Source organism: Cetorhinus maximus, chromosome 21 (genome assembly GCF_964194155.1).
Source record: "Cetorhinus maximus chromosome 21, sCetMax3.hap1.1, whole genome shotgun sequence".
Taxonomy (NCBI): Eukaryota; Metazoa; Chordata; class Chondrichthyes; order Lamniformes; family Cetorhinidae; genus Cetorhinus; species Cetorhinus maximus.
This window is the reverse complement of record NC_135899.1, coordinates 36276889-36297331: the sequence shown is the minus strand read 5'-3', so window position 1 is coordinate 36297331 and position 20443 is coordinate 36276889. Positions and strand designations below refer to the sequence as shown.

The 20443-nt window shown below is 45.4% G+C and overlaps 3 protein-coding genes and 1 pseudogene across 9 annotated transcripts in view; 1 reads left to right on the top strand and 3 right to left on the bottom strand.

Moving 5' to 3' along the window:
• LOC144695221 (uncharacterized) overlaps positions 1 to 18962 on the top strand; it is a 91354-nt gene extending 72392 nt beyond the window's left edge. Inside the window, exons 1-2 of one of the 2 annotated variants that reach the window (XM_078566115.1) lie at positions 9313 to 9520; positions 15739 to 18962. In XM_078566115.1, coding sequence (XP_078422241.1) covers positions 16179 to 17417 — 1239 coding nt within the window. In that variant the 5' untranslated portion in view covers positions 9313 to 9520; positions 15739 to 16178 and the 3' untranslated portion in view covers positions 17418 to 18962. Of the gene's footprint in view, positions 1 to 9312; positions 9521 to 15738 lie in introns of those variants that run through there. The other variant, XM_078566116.1, reaches the window with a different exon arrangement.
• The window catches only part of LOC144695253 (uncharacterized), a 612706-nt gene that overhangs the window by 206291 nt on the left and 385972 nt on the right, over positions 1 to 20443 (bottom strand). The window contains exon 2 of one of the 5 annotated variants that reach the window (XM_078566159.1): positions 490 to 2461. The exons of the other annotated variants lie outside the window; for them this stretch is intronic. The gene's annotated coding sequence lies outside the window, so the exon portion shown is untranslated. Of the gene's footprint in view, positions 1 to 489; positions 2462 to 20443 lie in introns of those variants that run through there. 5 annotated transcript variants of the gene reach the window in all.
• LOC144695462 (uncharacterized) overlaps positions 1 to 20443 on the bottom strand; it is a 106610-nt gene that overhangs the window by 80495 nt on the left and 5672 nt on the right. The window lies entirely within an intron of this gene.
• LOC144695461 (uncharacterized) overlaps positions 2414 to 20443 on the bottom strand; it is a 58002-nt pseudogene continuing 39972 nt past the window's right edge. Inside the window, exon 3 of the transcript XR_013579971.1 lies at positions 2414 to 3337. The product of XR_013579971.1 is annotated as an uncharacterized LOC144695461 (transcript). The remainder of the gene's footprint in view (positions 3338 to 20443) is intronic.

Here is a 20443-nt window from a genome sequence, read left to right as displayed (position 1 = left end):
CGGAATGTGCTGGGAATGAGATGATATAGCGTGAAAAGCCACCATTGCGGCCGACGGGTAAAACTGTGGAGGCACGCCATGAAGTTATCTGCCCCTGCTCTGGGCGAGAGCCAGCAAGCAAGATATCCAATCCAGCATGGGAGGCGGTGGCAGCAATGGTCATAGCCAACGTCCTGCAAAAAAGGACAGCCACTCAGTGCCGAAAGAGGGTGAATGATTTCCTCCGTTCCGCCGGGGTAAGTCACTCTTCTCATCACTCTCAGCTCACACACTCACAAACCCATCACACATCCACAGGGATCTCACTCAGTGCAAATCTGGAACAATTCTGCCCTTTGTTATGATCCTTGGCCAGATGACACTGCATCCCCCCATCAACCCTTATTGCAGTTGTTGGTGGGATCCGGCTAGGGACCAATAATGTTTAAAGTAATCAAAGTTTGAGATTCAAGACACCTGCTTTTGGAATTAAGACACAAGATTCCAGGGTTTTGGACAAACAAAAAAAACAAACTTTACCAAATATGTTCAGGAAGAGCAAACAGTTTACAAGAGCCATCTTACACTAACATTGAGGTACATGTAAATTAACAGACAGACTGTGGTCAGACACACCACACTTCAGAGTAAATGACAGATGTAACCAAAACAGATTTCATGGATTTCTCAACAACTCGCCCAGATGCCAGTCCCACTGTGAGTGAACCAATCTCACTGAAATTTGGTCTTTCTTTTGAGGGTTTCCAATCTCCAACTTTGAAGATCACTCTTTGGAATTCTCTCCAAAAGTTGCTCCCACCCGGACTACCTCAATTACTACTCACCACCAGGGTTTCAATCTCATTTCCCCCGAGTCTGCCTCTAATTACTGGCGTAAGTTCAGCCCTTTGTTGGACAGCCAGCATCACTGAGCTGGCACTGCCACTGAGTTTCTTCGAACTCCTTGTCTTCCGGCTATACCCAGGTATATATGGCTCCCAGGGCTTCTCCTGAGTCCTAACGCTTTTCAGCACAGAGCCATTGACCTTCTGCTACCTCCTCAGCTTGCCCTAGACTTCTCTGAGGCCTAACTGCCTGAAGTCTGCTAACAGCCAACCCTTCCTTTGCCTGAGCCTTTTCTTCTCCTGCCGCACATCCAGTCACGTGGGCTTTCTTGAGCCCCAACTCTCAGCTGCACCAAGCTATCAATAGCTCCCAAGGCTTCTCCTAAGGCCAAACTCTCCCTCAGTTGCACCGAACTAGCAAATGGCCCTCAGGGCTTTGCCTTGACCCCAATTATACGGGCTACAAATGGCTCCCAGGGCTTCACTGAGTCTCTGACTCAGCTCCTCAGAGCTAACAGCAGCACTTTGGCTGCATGGAGCTTCATGTTTCTTCTGGGCATCTCTCAAGCCCACTTCACTTAATGTCTGTGATCTGCAGCCCTTTTCATGCTTTTTAACTTAACTGGGACCTGTTCCTGTCCCCTGTCTCTGTGACCCTTGCAGGTTGACTCCCCGAAACTAACTGCCTCCGAACTGTTGCTCACTGACCCTTGAACTGATCTGGCGATCTATCAGAACACTTCGAGAAGGTCCCACCCTTGCCACTAGGTAGAAACCAATGTAACAAGCATTAGAACATCATGTAACTTCAATGTTACAATCCCCACAGAATGTAAATTTAGCACCCAGGGACACAGAAGGAATTGATTTAATGACAACATCCAGAGTGTGTCGTGCTGTTGCTTCTTGTTGAATCTGGAAGATTTCACACTCTGTATCAGCATCAACTTCCTTCAAAGAGAGTGCAGCTCTCGACAGCATGTCGGCAATGTTCATCTGCTTCCCTTGCTCATACTTCACTTCCAAATGATATCACTGCAAATGAAGTAACCTCCTTTGTAAACGCTCTGGAGCAGGGAGAAGCGGTTTGAAAAAGATGCTTTGAAGTGGCTTGGAGTCAGGCTCTACCATCACTTTCTCTCTCCCAAACAGGTACTGATTGAAATGCTCACAAGCAAAGAAAGGCTCTCTTTCTCAATCTGTGAATAGCGTCATTCAGTTTGTGTTAATGATCTGGATACAAACACAACTGGTTGTCCTTGCTGCATGAGGGTTGCTCCAAGTCCTGTTTCACTGGCATCTCACTGCAGGGTGACTTCATCACTGACATCATCGTACCTCAGCACTGGCGTTGTCGTCACTAGTTGTTTGATGTGAATGAAAGCTGCTTCTTGTCCTGTGTCCCAATACCACTGAATATCCTTTGCAGTGAGCTTACATAGAGGTTCAAACACTGACGAAAAGTTGGGCAGCAGCTTGGTTTCGGTAGTCCCCATGTGGGTTCACTGATGTTCCAGGAGGTCTGACAACTGTGTGAAAGCTTTATTACAGAACTCATACCGATAGGGTTTCTCCCCTGTGTGAGTGTGTTAATGGACCAGGAGATACGCTGACTGTGTGAAAACCTTGTCACCCACCTCACGCCAGAATGATTTCTCACAAGTGTGAATCCATTGGTGTCCCAGGAGGGTTGAAGACATCATGAAAGCTTTGTTGCAAACCTCACTCTTGATGGGTTACTCCCCTATGTGGATCCTCTGATGGAGCAGCAGTTTCGATGACTGTGAGAATGATTTGTTACACACCTCACACTTGAATGGTTTCTCCACTCTATGAATGCGTTCATGCACACGTAGGTGCGATGATCCTGAGAATGATTTGTTACACACCTCGCACATGAAAGGTTTCTCCCCTGTGTGAGTGCGTTGGTGGACACGGAGTGTCGTCAACTGCGAGAATGATTTGTTGCACACCTCGCAGACAAACGGTTTCTCTCCAGTGTGAATGCGTTGGTGTGAGTGGAGAGACGATGATGACGGGAATGACTGGTCACACACGTCACACGTGAATGGTTTCTCCCCTGTGTGGACTCTCTGATGGAGTAGGAGTTTTGAAGATTGTGTGAAGGCTTTGTCACACACCTCACACTTGAACGGTTTTTCCCCAGTGTGTGTGCGTTGGTGTATGCGGAGGGTCGATGACTGGGAAAATGATTTGTCGCACACCTCGCAAGTGAATGGTTTCTCCCCTGTGTGAATGCGTTGGTGTCTGCGGAGGCTACATGATTGCGAGAATGATTTGTCACAAACCTCACACGTGAATGGTTTTTCCCCTGTGTGAATCTTCCTGTGCCTCAGGAGCTGGCAGGATTGGGTGAAAGCCAACTCACAAACCTCGCATTTGAAGGGTTTCTCCCCTGTGTGCTTCCTCTGATGTCTTAAGAGAACCGTAGATGTCACAAAAGCTTTACTGCACATCTCACACTTAAATGGTTTGTCTTCCATGTAGCTATCCTTGTATTAACAGTTGTACAACAGATGCACCTTGCCTGTTAAGCGATCTTATGAGTCTGTGCAGCCATCCTCACATACCTCACAATTGAACAGCTTCTCACCTATGGAAATGAGGCAGTGGTTCATGAGGCTCGATGAATGATTGAAGCTCTCACCACACTTGGAGCCCACTCACACTTCTTCCCAGCCTCACCCTGACTGATCGCCCACAGCCAAACCTTCAGAAAGGTTGGTTCCGATGGAAGGTTCCACAACACTGACCAGTTTCAGATCTGATGATATGTCAAAGCTCCCCTGATCCTACCGATTTCCAGATGATGGTTTCACTGTCCAACCTTCTCTGTGTTGAACAATGCTGTGAAGGAACTGGATGTCTTCCCACAGTTGTGCAGTTATTCCTTGGGTGATGGTCAGGATTTATCTTTTCTGTATTCTCTGGTGTAGTACGATGCAATCATTCTGTAAAACAACAAAAAAAAAAGATTTTCCACCAATTCCTTCTCCTCCTTTGCTGAACAGTTAGAGACTGTTCCACAGTGAATGTCAGTCTGCTATTCCCCTGTGTTGGGGGTCAGATTCAAGTCTTTTCTTTTTCCTCACTTGACTGTCCTCTGTTTCCAGCAGGGACACTGGATAGTGACCAGGAGCAGACAACGTGGCTATTTTCTTTCCTTCGTCCAGACCCTTGTCTCACCGAGAAGGCATGAAGAAGAAAAAAATTTAAAAGAAATTTGTTTCTCTTCCATATTCTTTTATTTAAGTTCTGTTTCAATAAAAAAAGACAAATGGCTGGACGAATAAAATGGCCGCAGCTGAACACATCATGGTAGTTCAGAAAGTTTCTGATCATTTTAAAAATGGACGAAGGCTATTTCATCAAACTCCTGGAATGTAGCACTCCTTGCATTGTATAAACATTCTAGCCAAGCCAACACAAAGGGCTAGTCAACGAGACATCTGTACCCGCCAGCTCTGAACAAAGACAGAGATATTAGGACTCCTTATCTGCAACGTTGTGAGCTCGGGGTGTGCTGGCAAAGACCAGTTTCACCCTTAGGGTATCTGTTTAATATAAAAAAACGCCCAGGAGAAATGTTAGTTCAATGGAAACTTTGAAATTTCTCCCCTTGTTTTCCAAAATTATTTATCTGGGCAGGAAGCGCTAGAAGCTAAGGAAAATATTGCTTCAGTGTAGCTGATTGAAGGGTTCTGGTTTATCCTGGGAAATTAGATACACTGCACTCACTCAGACTGCACGTCCCAAATTCAGCTATCAGCCATAGCACTGGGCAAAACTATCAAATCCAAGCCCAGGTTTTTTGGGAAAGGTCGAGGCCTTCAGGTAAAATCTTTAAAGAAGGCTTTAAAAGACATTTCAATAAATGTGTCTCCAGGTATGACAGCCGAATTGCTATGGAGATTACAGAGATAGGGAGGGGCAAGGCCATGGAGGGATTTGAAAACAAGGATGAGAATTTTAAAATCAATGTGTTGCTTGACTGGGAGACAATGTAGATCAGCAAGCACAGGGGTGATTGGGGAATGGGTCTTGGTGTCAGTTAGGACATGGGCAGCAGAGTTTTGGAGGAGCTCAAGTTTACAGTGCAAGATGTGAGAGCAGCCAGGAGAGCATTGGAATAGTTGAGTCTAGAACCTATAAAGGTATCGATGAGGGTTTCAGCAGCAGATGAGCTGAGGCAGGACGTCACTGATCTCTCCTGTGAGTGCAGCTTGTACCTCTTCCTATGCACGGTGTCCCTGTTCCTGACCAACATAGGGAAATGACAGTCAGAGCCAGGGATGGTAACCGAGAACCCTTCATAGAATCATAGAATAGTACGGCACAAAAGGAGTGTGGCAGTGCTGCACTATCAGAGGTTCCATCTTTCAGATGAGATCCCAAACGAGGCCCCTTCTGCTCTCTCTTTTGTAGAACAGGGGAGTTATCCCTGGTGTCCTGACCAAAATTAATCCCTCAATCAACACCACTAAAAAACATTGTCATTATCACATTGCTGTTTGTGGGAGCTGGCTGTGCGCACATTGGTTGCCACGTTTACGACATTACAACGGTGACCACACTTCAAAGTTATTTCATTGGCTGTAAAGGGCTTTGGAACATCTGGTGGTCATGAGAGGCTCTATATAAATGCAAGTCTTTTTTCCTGATGAGGTTACTGAGATGGGGTGGTGGGAGGACTTGGAGGGATTTGAAAAGGCAGGAAACATTCAAATTCCAACACACAGACAGAACTGACCATTCACAGTCCACAGGATAATAACCAGCTCCCAACACACACACACAGAACTCAACAATAGGAAATCAGTAAGAATCCTCAGACACTCTGCACCTCCCAGATAATTACACCTCACCTTCTCATATTCAGTAATGAGCCATCAACAAAAGTCAGCCTGTAAATCAGAAGGGAAATGCTTCCAATAAACACACTCAATATCCAACACACAGCTCCAGTCAAACAGTTGAGCACAAAGCACCGAGTAAACAGCTCTCTCAGCTGGATGTTCTCACACAGCATAAGGGGCATTTCCACAGCTGATTCCCCACAGGATAGTCAGGCTGCCTGAAGATTAGTGTGGATATTATGTGATGTAATTATTATAAATTGTGTTCGTTCACTCACCATGTCCTGAGTTGGTTTTGAGTCCCTACAGGAAGTGAAGCAGCTGTGGAAGAGGAAGGGGAGGGAATGGGCAGAGTGGGTGTGGCTCTCTGATTGACGTCTCTCACAGCCAATCCAAATATTTCTGGAGCAACATGAATTTCCTGAAGTTTGGGAAACTGACCGGTGAAACGGAGGCGACTTTGAGCAGCAGATCAGGTGGGGATTTAAACTTGTCATTGTCCCATCTGAATAAAACCTCACTTATTGCAGCTGCTGTCTCAGTTCCCCCGGTAAATGTTTGACAGAGATTTCTAGTGTGGGAATAGCATTCTTCATCCTCAGAGGCTTTCAAACTGACAACATCAGTGTGGGATGTGTAGCCTCGGATGTGTTTGACAGCAGATCAGAAGAGGGAGACCCACAGCATCCAAGGCAGCGATGACGTGCAGTGGTGGGATCAGCACATGAACAGGAAAGAGGGGCAGAGGAGGGAGGGACATGGCCGAGAGGGATACAGGAGGGAAGGGAACAGGAGGGAGCGGCACAAGCCAGGGATGGAGGGCGGAGTGGGAGGGAATATTGAGGCACTGGTCGGTGAGTGATTCTGTTATTTGGGTAGTGAGTCTGACTTGGGGAGTGACTGAGGTAGTGACTGTGACTCGGAGATTGATTCCAGAGTGTCCAACAGTGTGGAAACAACATAAGGGACACTCCAACTGGGAGACACGTGGGGGTGTGCTGGTGTGAGTGCAGTGGGTGGTTGAAGCCTGGGGAGCTGAGATTGGCAGGAGCCCTGCGAGCCGGGAGTTGGGTATGCAAGGGCAGTGAGAGCAGAGGGGATGGTGAGAGTGGGGAACAGTGAGGGCAGGGGCCTTAACACCTGGGGATGGGAGCGGGGGAGAGGGGGGTCGCAGCTGGTGAGAGTGGGGGCGGGAGCACAGTGCTGATGAGCGTGGGGGGAGCTGGGCCGGTGTGGGCAGGAGGGTATACTCTGATGAGAGGAAGAGCTGCCTAACATCCAACCTAGTTTGTGATGAAAGGTCATCTCGAGCTGAAATGTTAATTCTGTTTCTTTCCACAGATGCTGCCTGACCTATTGCGTATTTCCAGCATTTGTTGTTTTGATTCTAGTTTTTGCAGCACAGAAACAGACCATCCGGCACCTGCTGTCTACCGGTGCTTATGCTCCACATGAACTTTCTCCCTACCTATTTTATCTCACCCTATCAGCAGATCCTTTTATTCCTTTCTCCCTCATGTACTTACCTGGCTTCCCATCAAATACATCGAAACTATTTACCTCAACCATTCCCTGTGGTAGCAAGTTCCACATTCTAATCATTCTCATGGGAAATAAATTTCTCCTGAATTCCTCATTGGATTTATTATTGACCATCTTATATTTCTGGCCCCTAGTTTTGGACTCCCCCACACAAGTGGGAACAGCTTCTCTCCATTTACCCCCCAATTCTTAATTTTATAATTTATCATTTTAAAGATTTCTATAATGTCAACCCTCAGCCTGTTCTTTTCTAGGGAAAAGAGTGCCAGCTTATTCAGTCTTTCCTGATAGTTACAATCTCTCAATTCTCAATATCATCCATATAAATGTTATTTGCACCTTCTCTAGTTACTTAATGTCCTTTTTCAATATGGAGATCAGAACTGTGCACAGCTTTCCAAGTGTGGTCTAACCAAGGCTTTATACAAGTTCAACATAACTTCTCTTGCTTTTTAATTCTATTTCTCGAAAAATGGACCTCAGAGCTATTGTTTGATTTTTTAAAATGACCTTGTAGACCTGCCTTGCTACTTTTAATGATTGATGAATCTGTAGTTCTGCCCTTCCACAACTTGTAAATATGACCTTTGGTCCTCCCTAACCTATCCAATTGAAATAATTTGACCACATGAAGTCATGAACACAAACTGTTGTTATTTTCAAATCCATCAAATCAACCCATAGTCTACATTTCCCTAAAGTGCGCACACCCAGCTCTTCAAATACAACGGCAAAATACTGTGAATGCTGGAATCTGATATATATTCAGATATAAATTGCGGAGATGGTGGTGTCATGGTAATGTCACTGGGCTAGTAATCCACAAACCCTGGGGACAGGGGTTCAAATCTCATCATGGCAGCTGGTGGAATTTAAATTCAATTTAAAAAGCTGGAAATGAAAGCTATTCTCAGTAATGGTGACCATGAAACTATCATTAATTGTCATAAAAAACCCATCTGGTTCACTGATGTCCTTTAGGAAGGAAAATCTTGCCATCCTTAATTCATCTGGTCTACATGTGACCCCAGTCTCACAGCAACGTGGTTGACTCTTAACTGTCCTCTGAAATGGCCAGACAAGCCACTCAGCTCAAGGGATTAGGGATGGGCAACAAATGCTGGTCTTGTTGGCAATGCACACATTCCATGAAAGGATAAATTCAAAAATTAAAACTGGGAACACTCAGATTAGGCAACCTCTGTGGAGAGAGAAGCAACTTCTCTGCAGCCTTTGACATGTCCGACCACACTATCCTCCTCCTCCAACTCTGTTGTCCAGTGAGTGGGACTGTTATCACTTGGCCAACTTTTGCCTCTTCAGTTGTAGCCGGAGAATCTCCTGCAATGGTTAATCTTCCCACCCCCATCGCTCTGCAGTCCGACCAAGGGTCTATCCTCATCCTCCACCTATTTCTCATCCACACACTGCCTCTGTGTAAAACCATCTGATGACCTGATGTCAGATTCACAGAGGTTCTCCTCCAACCCATTTTACCTCGAGTCAGAAAGAAATGCCACTCACCACCAGACAAAACAGAAATCTAGTAGTAAAGGAATGGCAAAGCAGACAGCTTCAAGAGGGAGAGAAATGATTTGAGGACCGGGCCATGGAGCGGAGCACCTTAGATCTACAATCTTAACTGGGGCAGGGGCTAAATGGAGGACAGGCCCTTCAGCACCAGTAAGGGAGATGGAGTCAAAACTGGGAGAGTCAAACTTTTATACTTTTACTCCACAGTCTGGAGAAAACAGTCTCTCACCAGTCACAGAAAACCAATGTAGAATGTAGTCCCATGTTATCCATTTAACCAAGTTGATGGGTGTCTGAGATGGGGGGGTAAAGAAGGGGGGATGGGAGTGAAGGAAGGGGGATGGGGAGGTGAGGAAGCAGGGATGGGGATGGGGTAGAGGGGGATAAACAGCTGTGATCCTGGTTCCTGCCACCCGGGGCTGGGATTTACAGATGCGCACCTCCAATTCCAGCCCCGCCCACGTGACACCTGCTTGGGCTCACGCTTTCTCAGATTCGAACTCCTGAATGCTGGGCGCCAACTGCCGCTGCGCACGTCAGAACTACAACTCCCATCAGGCACAGTGGGCTGGGACTGTGCTAGACTCAGCCAAGAGATTGACATGTAAATACTGGAAGGGGCTTGATATAGCTCTGTTCTAAAAGCAAAATTCTGCGGATGCTGGAAATTTGCTCCCTTCTCTCCTCTTCCTCTTCCACAGCTGGTTCACTTCCTGTAGGGACTGAAAACCAAGTGAGGAGATGGTGAGTGAAGGAACAGAATTTATAATAATTACATCACATAATATCCACACTAATGTTCAGGCAGCCTGACTATCCTGTGGGGAATCAGGTGTGGAAATGCCCCTTATGCTGTGTGAGAAGATCCAGCTGAGAGAGCTGTTTACTCGGTGCTTTGTGAAATTGGAGACAGTTGGTCTGGAGGCTTTGATGCATCAAAAAGAAGCTAGGTTTGAAATGCTAAATATGTAAACATGGCTGAAATTTTAGAATGTGAGGTGTAAGGAAAATTTTTAGATAAACCAGAGTAGTTGGAATTTCAAAGAGATGGTAGGATGTTACACCTAGCCAGAAGAAGCTAAGCCAAACTGTGCGTTTATTTTTCTCAAAGGTTACTGATAAAGTTGGTACTGTGAAAGATTTATATTATGAGAAAAGTAAAGTTGAAAAGACATATTGGAACAATGGAATTTGCATTCAAAGGGTAAAATATGTATAAAGGAGAGGAGACTATGTGTAAGTGTGGAAAGCCTCCATCATTTTTGCCTCAAGTTGCTGTCCACAGGAACCGAAGCCGAGAAAACATACTTTGAATTCTACTGTCCAGGGTCTTGAGTTGCTTTGCTTGGGTCTGTTTAAAGCTGTTTGTTTTTACTGTTGCTTTAACAGAGGTGTAACTGGGAGCTAGATTAATTAGGGGTTTTAGGAGTTATTATAGTAGTAATTTGTAGACCTATGTATGCGCTTGAAATCTTCTCTTTTGTTCATAAATATTTAATTTAGTTTTCTAAAAACCTCTGAAGTTGTGGTAGTCTTATTACTTCTGAATTCAGGGCACGCATCTCGAAATAAAATACAAATTGCAAAACAGTTGTGACCATGTGATCAAGTTTCCCTGGTGGATTTGATCTGCCTGGCACACATCATCTGCCACGTCATAACACACGACTACTTTCCTGAGTATGGTGATGGAGTGGCAGTGAGTCTCTACAGACCTGATTTACCTCAGACCATTATACCTCAATGTAATAACAGTGTGATATGTTCACCTTACACTATTCCAAGATTCATTTCATGTTCTGGGAAAGATCTTGAATCATTTTCAAATGGTTTGTTATTTTGGTTAATTCAATGTTTACTATAATCTGAATATTGTATTGTTTTCTGTTTACTATTTTACTAATCTTCTGTATAAATTTATAACTCACAATGAATTCATTTTTTAGCTTCACCCAAACTACCTGATTTGTCAGCATGGTGTGTTCCTATTCACTGAAGCACTCAGGAGCCTACAGTTAGAGTCCTGTATACAATATATTGGTCAATGTCATTGTGGGTTGGTATACTTTCTCCATCGATGGGTTTACAATTTCCAGTTCATAGGAAGAATAATGTTTCCCTAAGAAAGAAAGGTTTGCACTTATATGTCAACTTTCATGAATTCAGGGCATCCAAAAGTACTTTACAGCCAATGAAGTGCTTTTTGAAGTGTACTCACTGTTGTAATGTGTATGTGCAAGTGTGTGTGTGTGCATGTGCGCACGCGCGTGTCTGTATGTGCAAGTGTGTGTGTGTTATGAACCCTGGGTCACACTCTCATTTGCTGAGCAGTCAGTAATGCTGTGATCTGGGTCATCGGGTTGGTGTTGGACCAGAGAGAACATATAGCACAAAACCAGAAAATGATGACATCCATCTGAGACTCAACTAAATACCCAGTGGGCATGATTCCGGAGCACTGCCAGAGCTGTGGAGCCAAAGTGTGCAGATACAGTGCCAATCTGATACACTCAACATGTCCTTAAAGCCTTTACCCCGCTGTAAGCAACGACTCTGTCATCCCATAATGCACACTGAACCTCGGAGCAACATCATCTAAAGCAAGGGATGGGAATTCAGCCCCAGCCCATAGAGCCAGTCCGTTCAGTAGTGGAGAGGAGATCATCAGGAGGATGGTAAGAGGAGGCATCCTCAAGGTTGCTGGGCTCATTGACACTGCTCCTTCCATCTTCCTAATTGTCACTGGCTTTAATTTTCGGTGAGATTTTTCCTTGTTTTTTTTCCTCTCTCTCTGAGATTTTACTCTCCATTTGTTTGTGTTGGTGTCTCACTTCTTTCATCCTCCATGAACTCCTGCCCCCTTCTCTCCCTCCCTGTCTGTACACAGGATCTGTAATATCGGGCATTCTGCTGAGAGAGCTGGAATCCTGAACATAAGAAATAGGAGCAGAAGGAGACCATTCGGCCCCTCAAACCTGCCCGACCATTCAATACAATCTTGGGACTGATCACCTCCATCAACTCCACTTTCCGGGCTGCTCCCCATATCCCTTGATTCCCTGAGAGACCAAAAGGATCTGTCCCAGCCTTGAGTATATTCAATGACTGAGCATCCACAGACGTCTGGGATAGAGAATTCCAAAGATTCACAACTATCTGAGGGAAGACATTCCTCCCCATGGAAAGAGCCCATTAGTTTGAGCTGAGACTCAGCATTCCTGAAGGCACGGACTGGGCATTAACCCTGTGGAACAATCCATTACTTCAGAACGCTCTTCACTCCTGACTGTTCCCAGCGAGGATGCACTGGGGTGGATTTTTTTAATACTATTTGCAAATAAACAGTCCCCTCCCCAACCCCCACCCCTCACCCAGTTTCAATAACCCTCCTATTTCAAAAGAAAAGAAATAGAAATGAAGAGAATTGGGATCTCGGCACCACCATTGGCGGATTCGGAAGAGAGAGGGAGGACAAGATGGTGGAGGATCCAGTGCAGGTAAAGCAGGTTTGGTTGTGACTGTGAGATTGAGGGAAGGAGAGAGAGAAAGAGGCAATGTGAGAGGGAGGGAGGGTGGGGAGGAGGTAGACAGGGAGTGTGGGAGGGAGAGAGGGAAGGTCAAAGGGAGGGAGAGGGAATATGAGAGAGGCAATGTGAGAGGGAGGAGAGAAAGAAAGAGAGAGAGGTACACGAAAGAAGGAGAAGTAGAGAGTCGGGGGAGAAGGAGGCCACTCAGCACCAGAGAGAGAGGTTTTGGGCGACAGGCAACACTGCATTTCACTTGCATTTCCCCTAACTTAGTCTACTGCATTCGTTGCTCCCAATGCGGTCTCCTCTACATTGGAGAGACCAAACGCAAACTGGGTGACCGCCTTGCAGAACACCTGCGGTCTGTCCGCAAGAAAGACCCAAACCTCCCTGTCGCTTGCCATTTTAACACTCCACCCTGTTCTCTTGCCCACATGTCTGTCCTTGGCTTGCTGCATTGTTCCAGTGAAGCCCAACGCAAACTGGAGGAACAGAACCTCATCTTCCGACTAGGCACTTTACAGCCTTCCGGGCTGAATATTGAATTCAACAACTTTAGATCTTAAACCCCCCCTCCCCCCATCCCCACCCCGTTTCTCCCCCCTCCCTTTTTTTTCAATAATTTATATAGATTCTTCTTTTCCCACCTATTTCCATTATTTTTAAATCTAAAACTAAAACTTTGTTAGTCTTTCCACCCCACCCCCACTAGAGCTGTACCTTGAGTGTCCTGTCTTCCATTCTTAATTAGCACTTTTCTTAGACAAATATCACCACCTTCAACACCTCTTTGATTCTTTTGTCTGTGACATCTTTTGATTATCTGCTCCTATCACTGCTTGCTTATCCCCACAACCACCACACCCTCAACTTCTCTCCCCCTGCCCCCCACCTTAAACCAGCTTATATTTCACCTTTCTCCTAACTATGCTTCAGTTCTGCTGAAGGGTCGTGAAGACTCGAAACGTTAACTGATTTCTTCTCCACCGATGCTGCCAGGCCTGCTGAGTTTTTCCAGGTAATTCTGTTTTTGTTTTGGATTTCCAGCATCCGCAGTAGCTTTTAGCTTTTTGTTTTTAACTTCGTCTAATCTGCTGTCAAACACATCCGAGGCTACACATCCCACACTGATGTTCTCAGTTTGAAAGTCTCTGAGGATGAAGAATGTTATTCCCACACTAGAAATCTCTGTCAAACATTTACCAGGGGGAACTGAGACAGCAGCTGCAATAAGTGAGGTTTTATTCAGATGGGACAATGACAAGTTTAAATCCCCACCTGATCTGCTGCTCAAAGTCGCCTCCGTTTCACCGGTCAGTTTCCCAAACTTCAGGAAACTCAGGTTCCTCCAGAGATATTTGGATTGGCTGTGAGAGACGTCAATCAGAGAGCCCCACCCACTCTGCCCATTCCCTCCTCTTCCTGTTCCACAGCTGCTTCACTTCCTGTAGGGACTCAAAACCAACTCAGGAGATGGTGAGTGAACGAACACAATTTATAATAATTACATCACATAATATCCACACTAATCTTCAGGCAGCCTGACTATCCTGTGGGGAATCAGCTGTGGAAATGCCCCTTATGCTGTGTGAGAAGATCCAGCTGAGAGAGCTGTTTACTCGGTGCTTTGTGCTGAACTGTTTGCCTGGAGCTGTGTGTTGGATATTGAGTGTGTTTATTGGAAGCATTTCCCTTCTGATTTACAGGCTGACTTTTGTTGATGGCTCATTACTGAATATGAGAAGGTGAGGTGTAATTATCTGGGAGGTGCAGAGTGTCTGAGGATTCTTACTGATTTCCTATTGTTGAGTTGTGTGTGTGTGTGTTGGGAGCTGGTTATTATCCTGTGGACTGTGAATGGTCAGTTCTGTCTGTGTGTTGGGATCTGGATGTTTCCTGTCTTTTCAGATCCCGCCAAGACCTTCAACCACCCTATCTCTGTAACCTCCTCCAAAAGGGAAAAAAGAAAGACTTGCATTTATATAGAGTCTTTCATGACCACCTGATGTTACAAAGTGCATTACAGCCAGTGAAGTGTGGTTACTGTTGTAACGTAGGAAACATGGCAGCCAATGTGCGCACAGCAAGCTCCCATAAACAGCAATATGATAATGACAAGATAATCTGTTTTTAGCGATGTTGATTGAGAGATAACTCCCCTGTTCTTCTTCAAAATAGTGCTTTGGGATCTTTTACACCCACCTTAAAGAGAGCAAAAGAGCCTCGTTTGAGATCTCATCTGAAAGATGAATCTGACAGTGCAGCATTGCCACACTCCTTTATGCCGCACTATTCTATGATTCTGTATGATTCTATGAAAGGTTCTCCATTACCATCCCTGGCTCTCACTGTCATTTACCTATGTTGGTCAGGAAGAGGGACACTGTGCATAGGAAGAGGTGCAAGCTCCATTCACAGGAGAGACCAGTGATGCCCTGCCTCAGCTCATCTGCTGCTGAAACCCTCATTCATACCTTTATAGGCTCTAGACTCAACTATTCCAATGCTCTCCTGGCTGCTCTCACATCTTGCACTGTAAACTTGAGTTCCTCCAAAACTCTGCTGCCCGTGTTCTAACTGACATCAAGACCCATTCCCCAATCACCCCTGTGCTTGCTGATCTACATTGTCTCCCAGTCAAGCAACACATTGATTTTAAAATTCTCATCCTTGTTTTCAAATCCCTCCATGGCCTTGCCCCTCCCTATCTCTGTAATATCCACAGCAATTTGGCTGCAAAAGCCGGAGACACATTTATTGAAATCTCTTTTAATGCCTTCTTTAAAGATTTTACCTGAAGGCCTGGGCCTTTTCCAAAAGCCTGGGATTGGATTTGATAGTTTTGCCCCATGCTGTGGCTGATAGCTGAATTTGGGATGTGCAGTCTGAGCGAGTGCAGTGTATCTAATTTCCCAGGATAAACCAGAACCCTTCAATCAGCTACACTGAAGCAATATTTTCCTTAGCTTCTCGCACTTCCTGTCCAGTGTTTTCTCCAAATAATTTTAGAAAACAAGGGAAGAAATTTCAAAATCTCCATTGAATTAACATTTCCCACGAGTGTTTTTATGTTGAACATATACACTAAGGGTAAAACTGGTTTTTGCCAGCATGACTCAAGCCCATAGTGAATTGATAGCCCGTTTTCCACTCCTTTTCCACTGTCTTTTCCATTGTCCTCACGGTGCCTGGGAAGATGGGGGCTGGATGGAAAGAAAGTAGCCACATTGTTTGCTCCTGGTCACTATCCAGTGTCCCTGCTGGAAACAGTGGGTGTGTGACAGTCAAGTGAGGAAAAAGAAAGGACTTGCCCCCATTCAGGGGAATAGCAGACTGACACTCACTGTGGAACAGTCTCTAACTGAGGAGTCAGCCCCTTCAGCAAAGGAGGGGAGGGAGTTGGAGGAAATCACGTTTCCTTTTCCTGTTTTACAGAAGGATTGCACCATACTACACCAGAGAATACAGAGAGGATAGGCACCGCAGATAGATCCTGACCATAACCCAAGGAAAACTGCACAACCGTGGGAAGACATCCAGTCCCTTCACAGCATTGCTCAACACAGAGAAGGTTGGGCAGTGAAACCATCATCTGGAAATCTGTTGGGTCAGGGGAGCTTTGACAGATCATCAGATCTGAAACTGGTCAGTGGTGTGGAACCTTCCATCAGAACCAACCTTTCTGAAGGTTCAGCTGTGGGCGATCGGTCAGGGTGAGGCTGGGAAGAAGTGTGAGTGGCTCCAAGTGTGGTGAAAGCTTCAATCATTCATCAAGCCTCATGAATCACTGACTCATTCCTATAGGTGAGAAGCTGTTTAAGTGTAAGGCGTGTGAGGAGGGCTCCACAGGCTCATATGATCTCCTAACACACAAGATGCATCTGCTGTCCAATATTTCACACAAGGACAGCTTCATGGAAGCGAAGCCATTCAACTGTGAGGTCTGCGATCAAGCCTTCGCATATTCAGCGACACTTGTGAAACACCGATGTGTTCACACTGGGGAGAAGCCATTCAAGTGTGAGGTGTGTGACAAGGCCTTTGCACAGTCATCAGGTCTAATATATCATCGGCGCATTCACACAGGGGAGAAGCCATTCACGTGTGAGGTGTGTGACAAGGGCTTTGCACATTCATCGGGTCTCATGTATCATCGGCGCATTCACACAGGGGAGAAGCCATTCAAGTGTGAGGTGTGTGACAAGGGCTTTGCACAATCATCGGGTCTGATGTATCATCGGCGCATTCACACAGGGGAGAGGCCATTCAAGTGTGAAGTATGTGACAAGGGCTTTGCACAATCATCGGGTCTGATGTATCATCGGCGCATTCACACAGGGGAAAAGCCATTCAAATGTGAGGTGTGCGAGAAAGCATTCTCACACTCATCTCACTTCCGCAGACACCAACGCATGCACACTGGGGAGAAACTGTTCAAGTGTGTGCTGTGTGACAAAGCCTTCACAAACTCATCGTCACTCCTGAATCACCAGCACATTCACACAGGGGATAAGCCATTCAAATGTGAGGTGTGTAACAAGAACTTTGCACGATTATTAACCCTGGTGAATCACCAGCGCATTCACACAGGGGAGAAACCATTCAAGTGTGAGGTTTGTAACCAAGCCTTCACACAGCCATCAGCGCTGCTGCAACACCAACACATTCACACAGGGGAGAAACCGTTCACATGCGAGGTGTGCGACAAATCGTTCTCACAGTTATGGAACCTCCACACACACCAACGCGTTCACACAGGGGAGAAGCCATTCACATGTGAAGTGTGCGACAAATCATTCTCACAGTTACCGAACCTCCGCACACACCAACGCGTTCACACAGGGGAGAAGCCATTCAGGTGTGAGGATTGTGATAAGGCTTTCACCCGATCTGCTGATCTCCTGAGACACCAGAGGATTCACACAGGGGAGAAACCCTTCAAATGTGAACTATGTGACCAAGCCTTCACACTGCCATCGACACTGCTGCAACACCAACGCGTTCACACTGGGGAGAAACCATTCAAGTGTGAGGTGTGTAATAAGGGCTTTGCACAATTATCAGGGTTGGTGTATCATCGGCGCATTCACATGAGAGAAACCGTCGAAGCGTGAGGTGTGTGACCAAAATGTTCATAAACTCATCAATCATGAAATACCGATGCATCCACAATGAGGAAAAGATGTTCGACTGTGAGGTGTGTGTCGAAATCTTCAAAAGGTCCACGTTCTTCCTAATAGACCAGACGATTCACACAGGGGAGAATCCCTTTATGTGTGAGGTTTGTTAAAAGGCTTTTACACAGTCATCCAACCTCTTGAGGCACCAGAGGACCTACACAGGAGAAACCATTCAGGTGTGAGCTCTGTGACAAAGGCTTCGCAAATTCATCAAACCTCCTGCTCCACCAGAGGATCCACACAGGAAAGTAATGCTTCAAGTGTGAGATTTACGGTAAAGCTTTTGTGATGTCTTTGACCCTCATGGGCACCAGAGGATCCACACGGGAGAAACTCTTCAGGTGTGATTTTGTGACAAGGCTTTCACACAGTCCAACAATGCACTCACACGGGAGAAACCCTATCGTTGCGAGTTCTGTAATAAAGCCTTCACACAATTGTTGGGGTTTTAAAGAAACTTCCATCTGTAGTATATGTGTAGTCTTTGTGTCAGTAAAGTAAGCCAGCTCGCAAGAGTGGCTATGGAATAGAATCAGACCCTGCTTTAGTTGGTGATGTGAATTATAGACAGATCTCTTCAGGTGATGGGTGTTTGACTAATACCACAGGGAATGTTTGTACTCTCCTGTCTGAGTATGGTGAGGGAGTGGGGGTGAATCTCTACAGACCCGAGTTCCCTCAGCCCATCATACCTCGATGTATTAACAGTGTGATATGTTCACCTTACACTCTTCCAAGTTTCATTTCATGCTCTGGGGAAGATCTTGAGTCTCTTTCAAATGGTTTGTTAATTTGGTTGATTCAAAGTTTGGTGTAAGCTGAATATTATGTTGTTTGTCTGCTGTTTTATCAATCTTCTGTATAGATTTATAACTGGAACTGGAAGTAAATTTATTTTTTAGTTCAACCCAAACTACCTGATTTATCAGCATGGTGTGCTCCTATTCACTGAAATACTCAAGAGCCTCCAGTAAAAGTCCTGTACTCAATACATTGGTCAATGTCACTGTCATCAATGGGTTTATAATTTCCAGTTCACAGGAAGCATAATGTTTCCCAAAGAAAGAATTGCATTTCTATACCAAGTTCCAGAAACTCAGGGCATCCATAAGCACTTTACAGCCAATGAAGTGTTTTATGAAGTGTAGTCATTGTTGTAATGTAGGAAATGTGGCAGCCAATTTGTGCACAGCAAGCTCCCACAAACAGCAATGTGATAATGACCAGATAATCTGTTTTTATGATGTTGAGTGCAGGATCCATTTTGGCTAGGGCATCAGGGTTTAATTTTCTTGTCAGAGTCACACGAATAAACCCTCAGACTCTGGGTTCTCTGTACAAACCCCACCCACCATTTATTAAAACACAAACATGTAAAACGAGTGAAGAAATTATCCTGTAAATGTTTACACACTGCATTGATCATGAAGCCAATCAGATCACAATGTACCACCCTTCAATAAAACTGCTTTAATCAGTCACAGATTTTTTTTATAAGTTTGCTTCAGCAAAACAAAGCAAAATACTGTGGATGCTGGAGATCTGAAATAAAAAACAGAAAGAGCTGGAAAAACTCAGCAGATCTGGCAGCATCTGTAAAGAAAGAATCAGAGGTAACATTTCGAATTCAATATGACTCTTCTTCGGAACATACTGGACTCAAAACAGTTCTGAGATTTTCACCATTTGGAAAATGCCCTGATTTATCTTCCTGAGGTTCAAAATAAACGATCTCCCACTTTCCCACATTGAACTCCAGCTGTTGCAGTTTGGTCCTCTCACTTAATCTGTCAATGTCCCTTTGCAAATTTCCACTCCCATCTTCATTACTTACTGTGTCACCTAACTTAATGTCATCAGTAAACTACCCCATCCTGTTCCTCCATCAAAGTAATTGGTCAATATAATGAAAAGCTGAGTCTCTAGTAGAGATCCCTCGGAAACACCACTGGGCACATACTGACAATGGGAGAACATTCCCTTTATCCCTACTCTCTGTCTCCTATCTCGCAAACAAATTATCAACCCATGTCACAAGGTTCCCTCCAATTCCCTGCACGTTCATCTTGGTGAATAATCTCCTGTGCAGAACGTGATCAAATACCTTCTGGAAGTCCGTACAGACAAACCTCCATGGACCCTGTCCAGCATGTTAATGATCTCAAATTATTTTATTAAATTGATCATGTTGGTTACTGATTTGCTGCATAAGAATGAAATAAGAGCTATAATGACCCAGAGAACATGATGAACATAACATAAGAAACAGGAGCAGAAGTAGACCATTTGGCCTACTGCACCATTCAATAGGATCAGGGCTAATCTTCTACCTCAATCTCATCTTCCCACACTATCCCCATATCCCTTATTCCCTCATCCAGAAATCCATCAATCTCAATCTTGAATATATTCATTGTGGAATCATCCCAGATTTGCACCAAGTGCGGTCGTGGGCAGGAGAGAGGAGGTATTACTCGCTGGCCGCAAAGACGGCTTTTCATGCCGTATCGTCCCAATCCCGCATCATCAATCATGCATTCCCAGGAAACACGCCGGATCACTCGCGGGGCAGCCTCTGATTCACCTGCTGCGCCCCCACCCTGCCCCCCCACTCACCGTCATCACAGGCCTTCAGTAAACTGGGTGTCATATTTCAAGGCCACCCCTGCAAAGAGCTAGCACTCTACAAGAGATAGGAAGCTGCTGCAAACTGATGGCTGCCAAAGGGAGCTGGAATGCCACCAGCCAACTCGCTCCTCTGGTCACGGGTCTTGGATGAAGATAAGAGTGCAGGTGACAGATGCATGTGCAGTGGGTACTGGAAACACAACGGGCTCCTCTCATCAGAAACTGAACTGTCGTAGCCAGAGAGCCCATCGAAGCTCCAATGCAGATGGCACCATGCAGCAGGTCTCCACTGTCTTCTCAGCTCGCCTAGCATGCTTGTGACTTTGTTGATT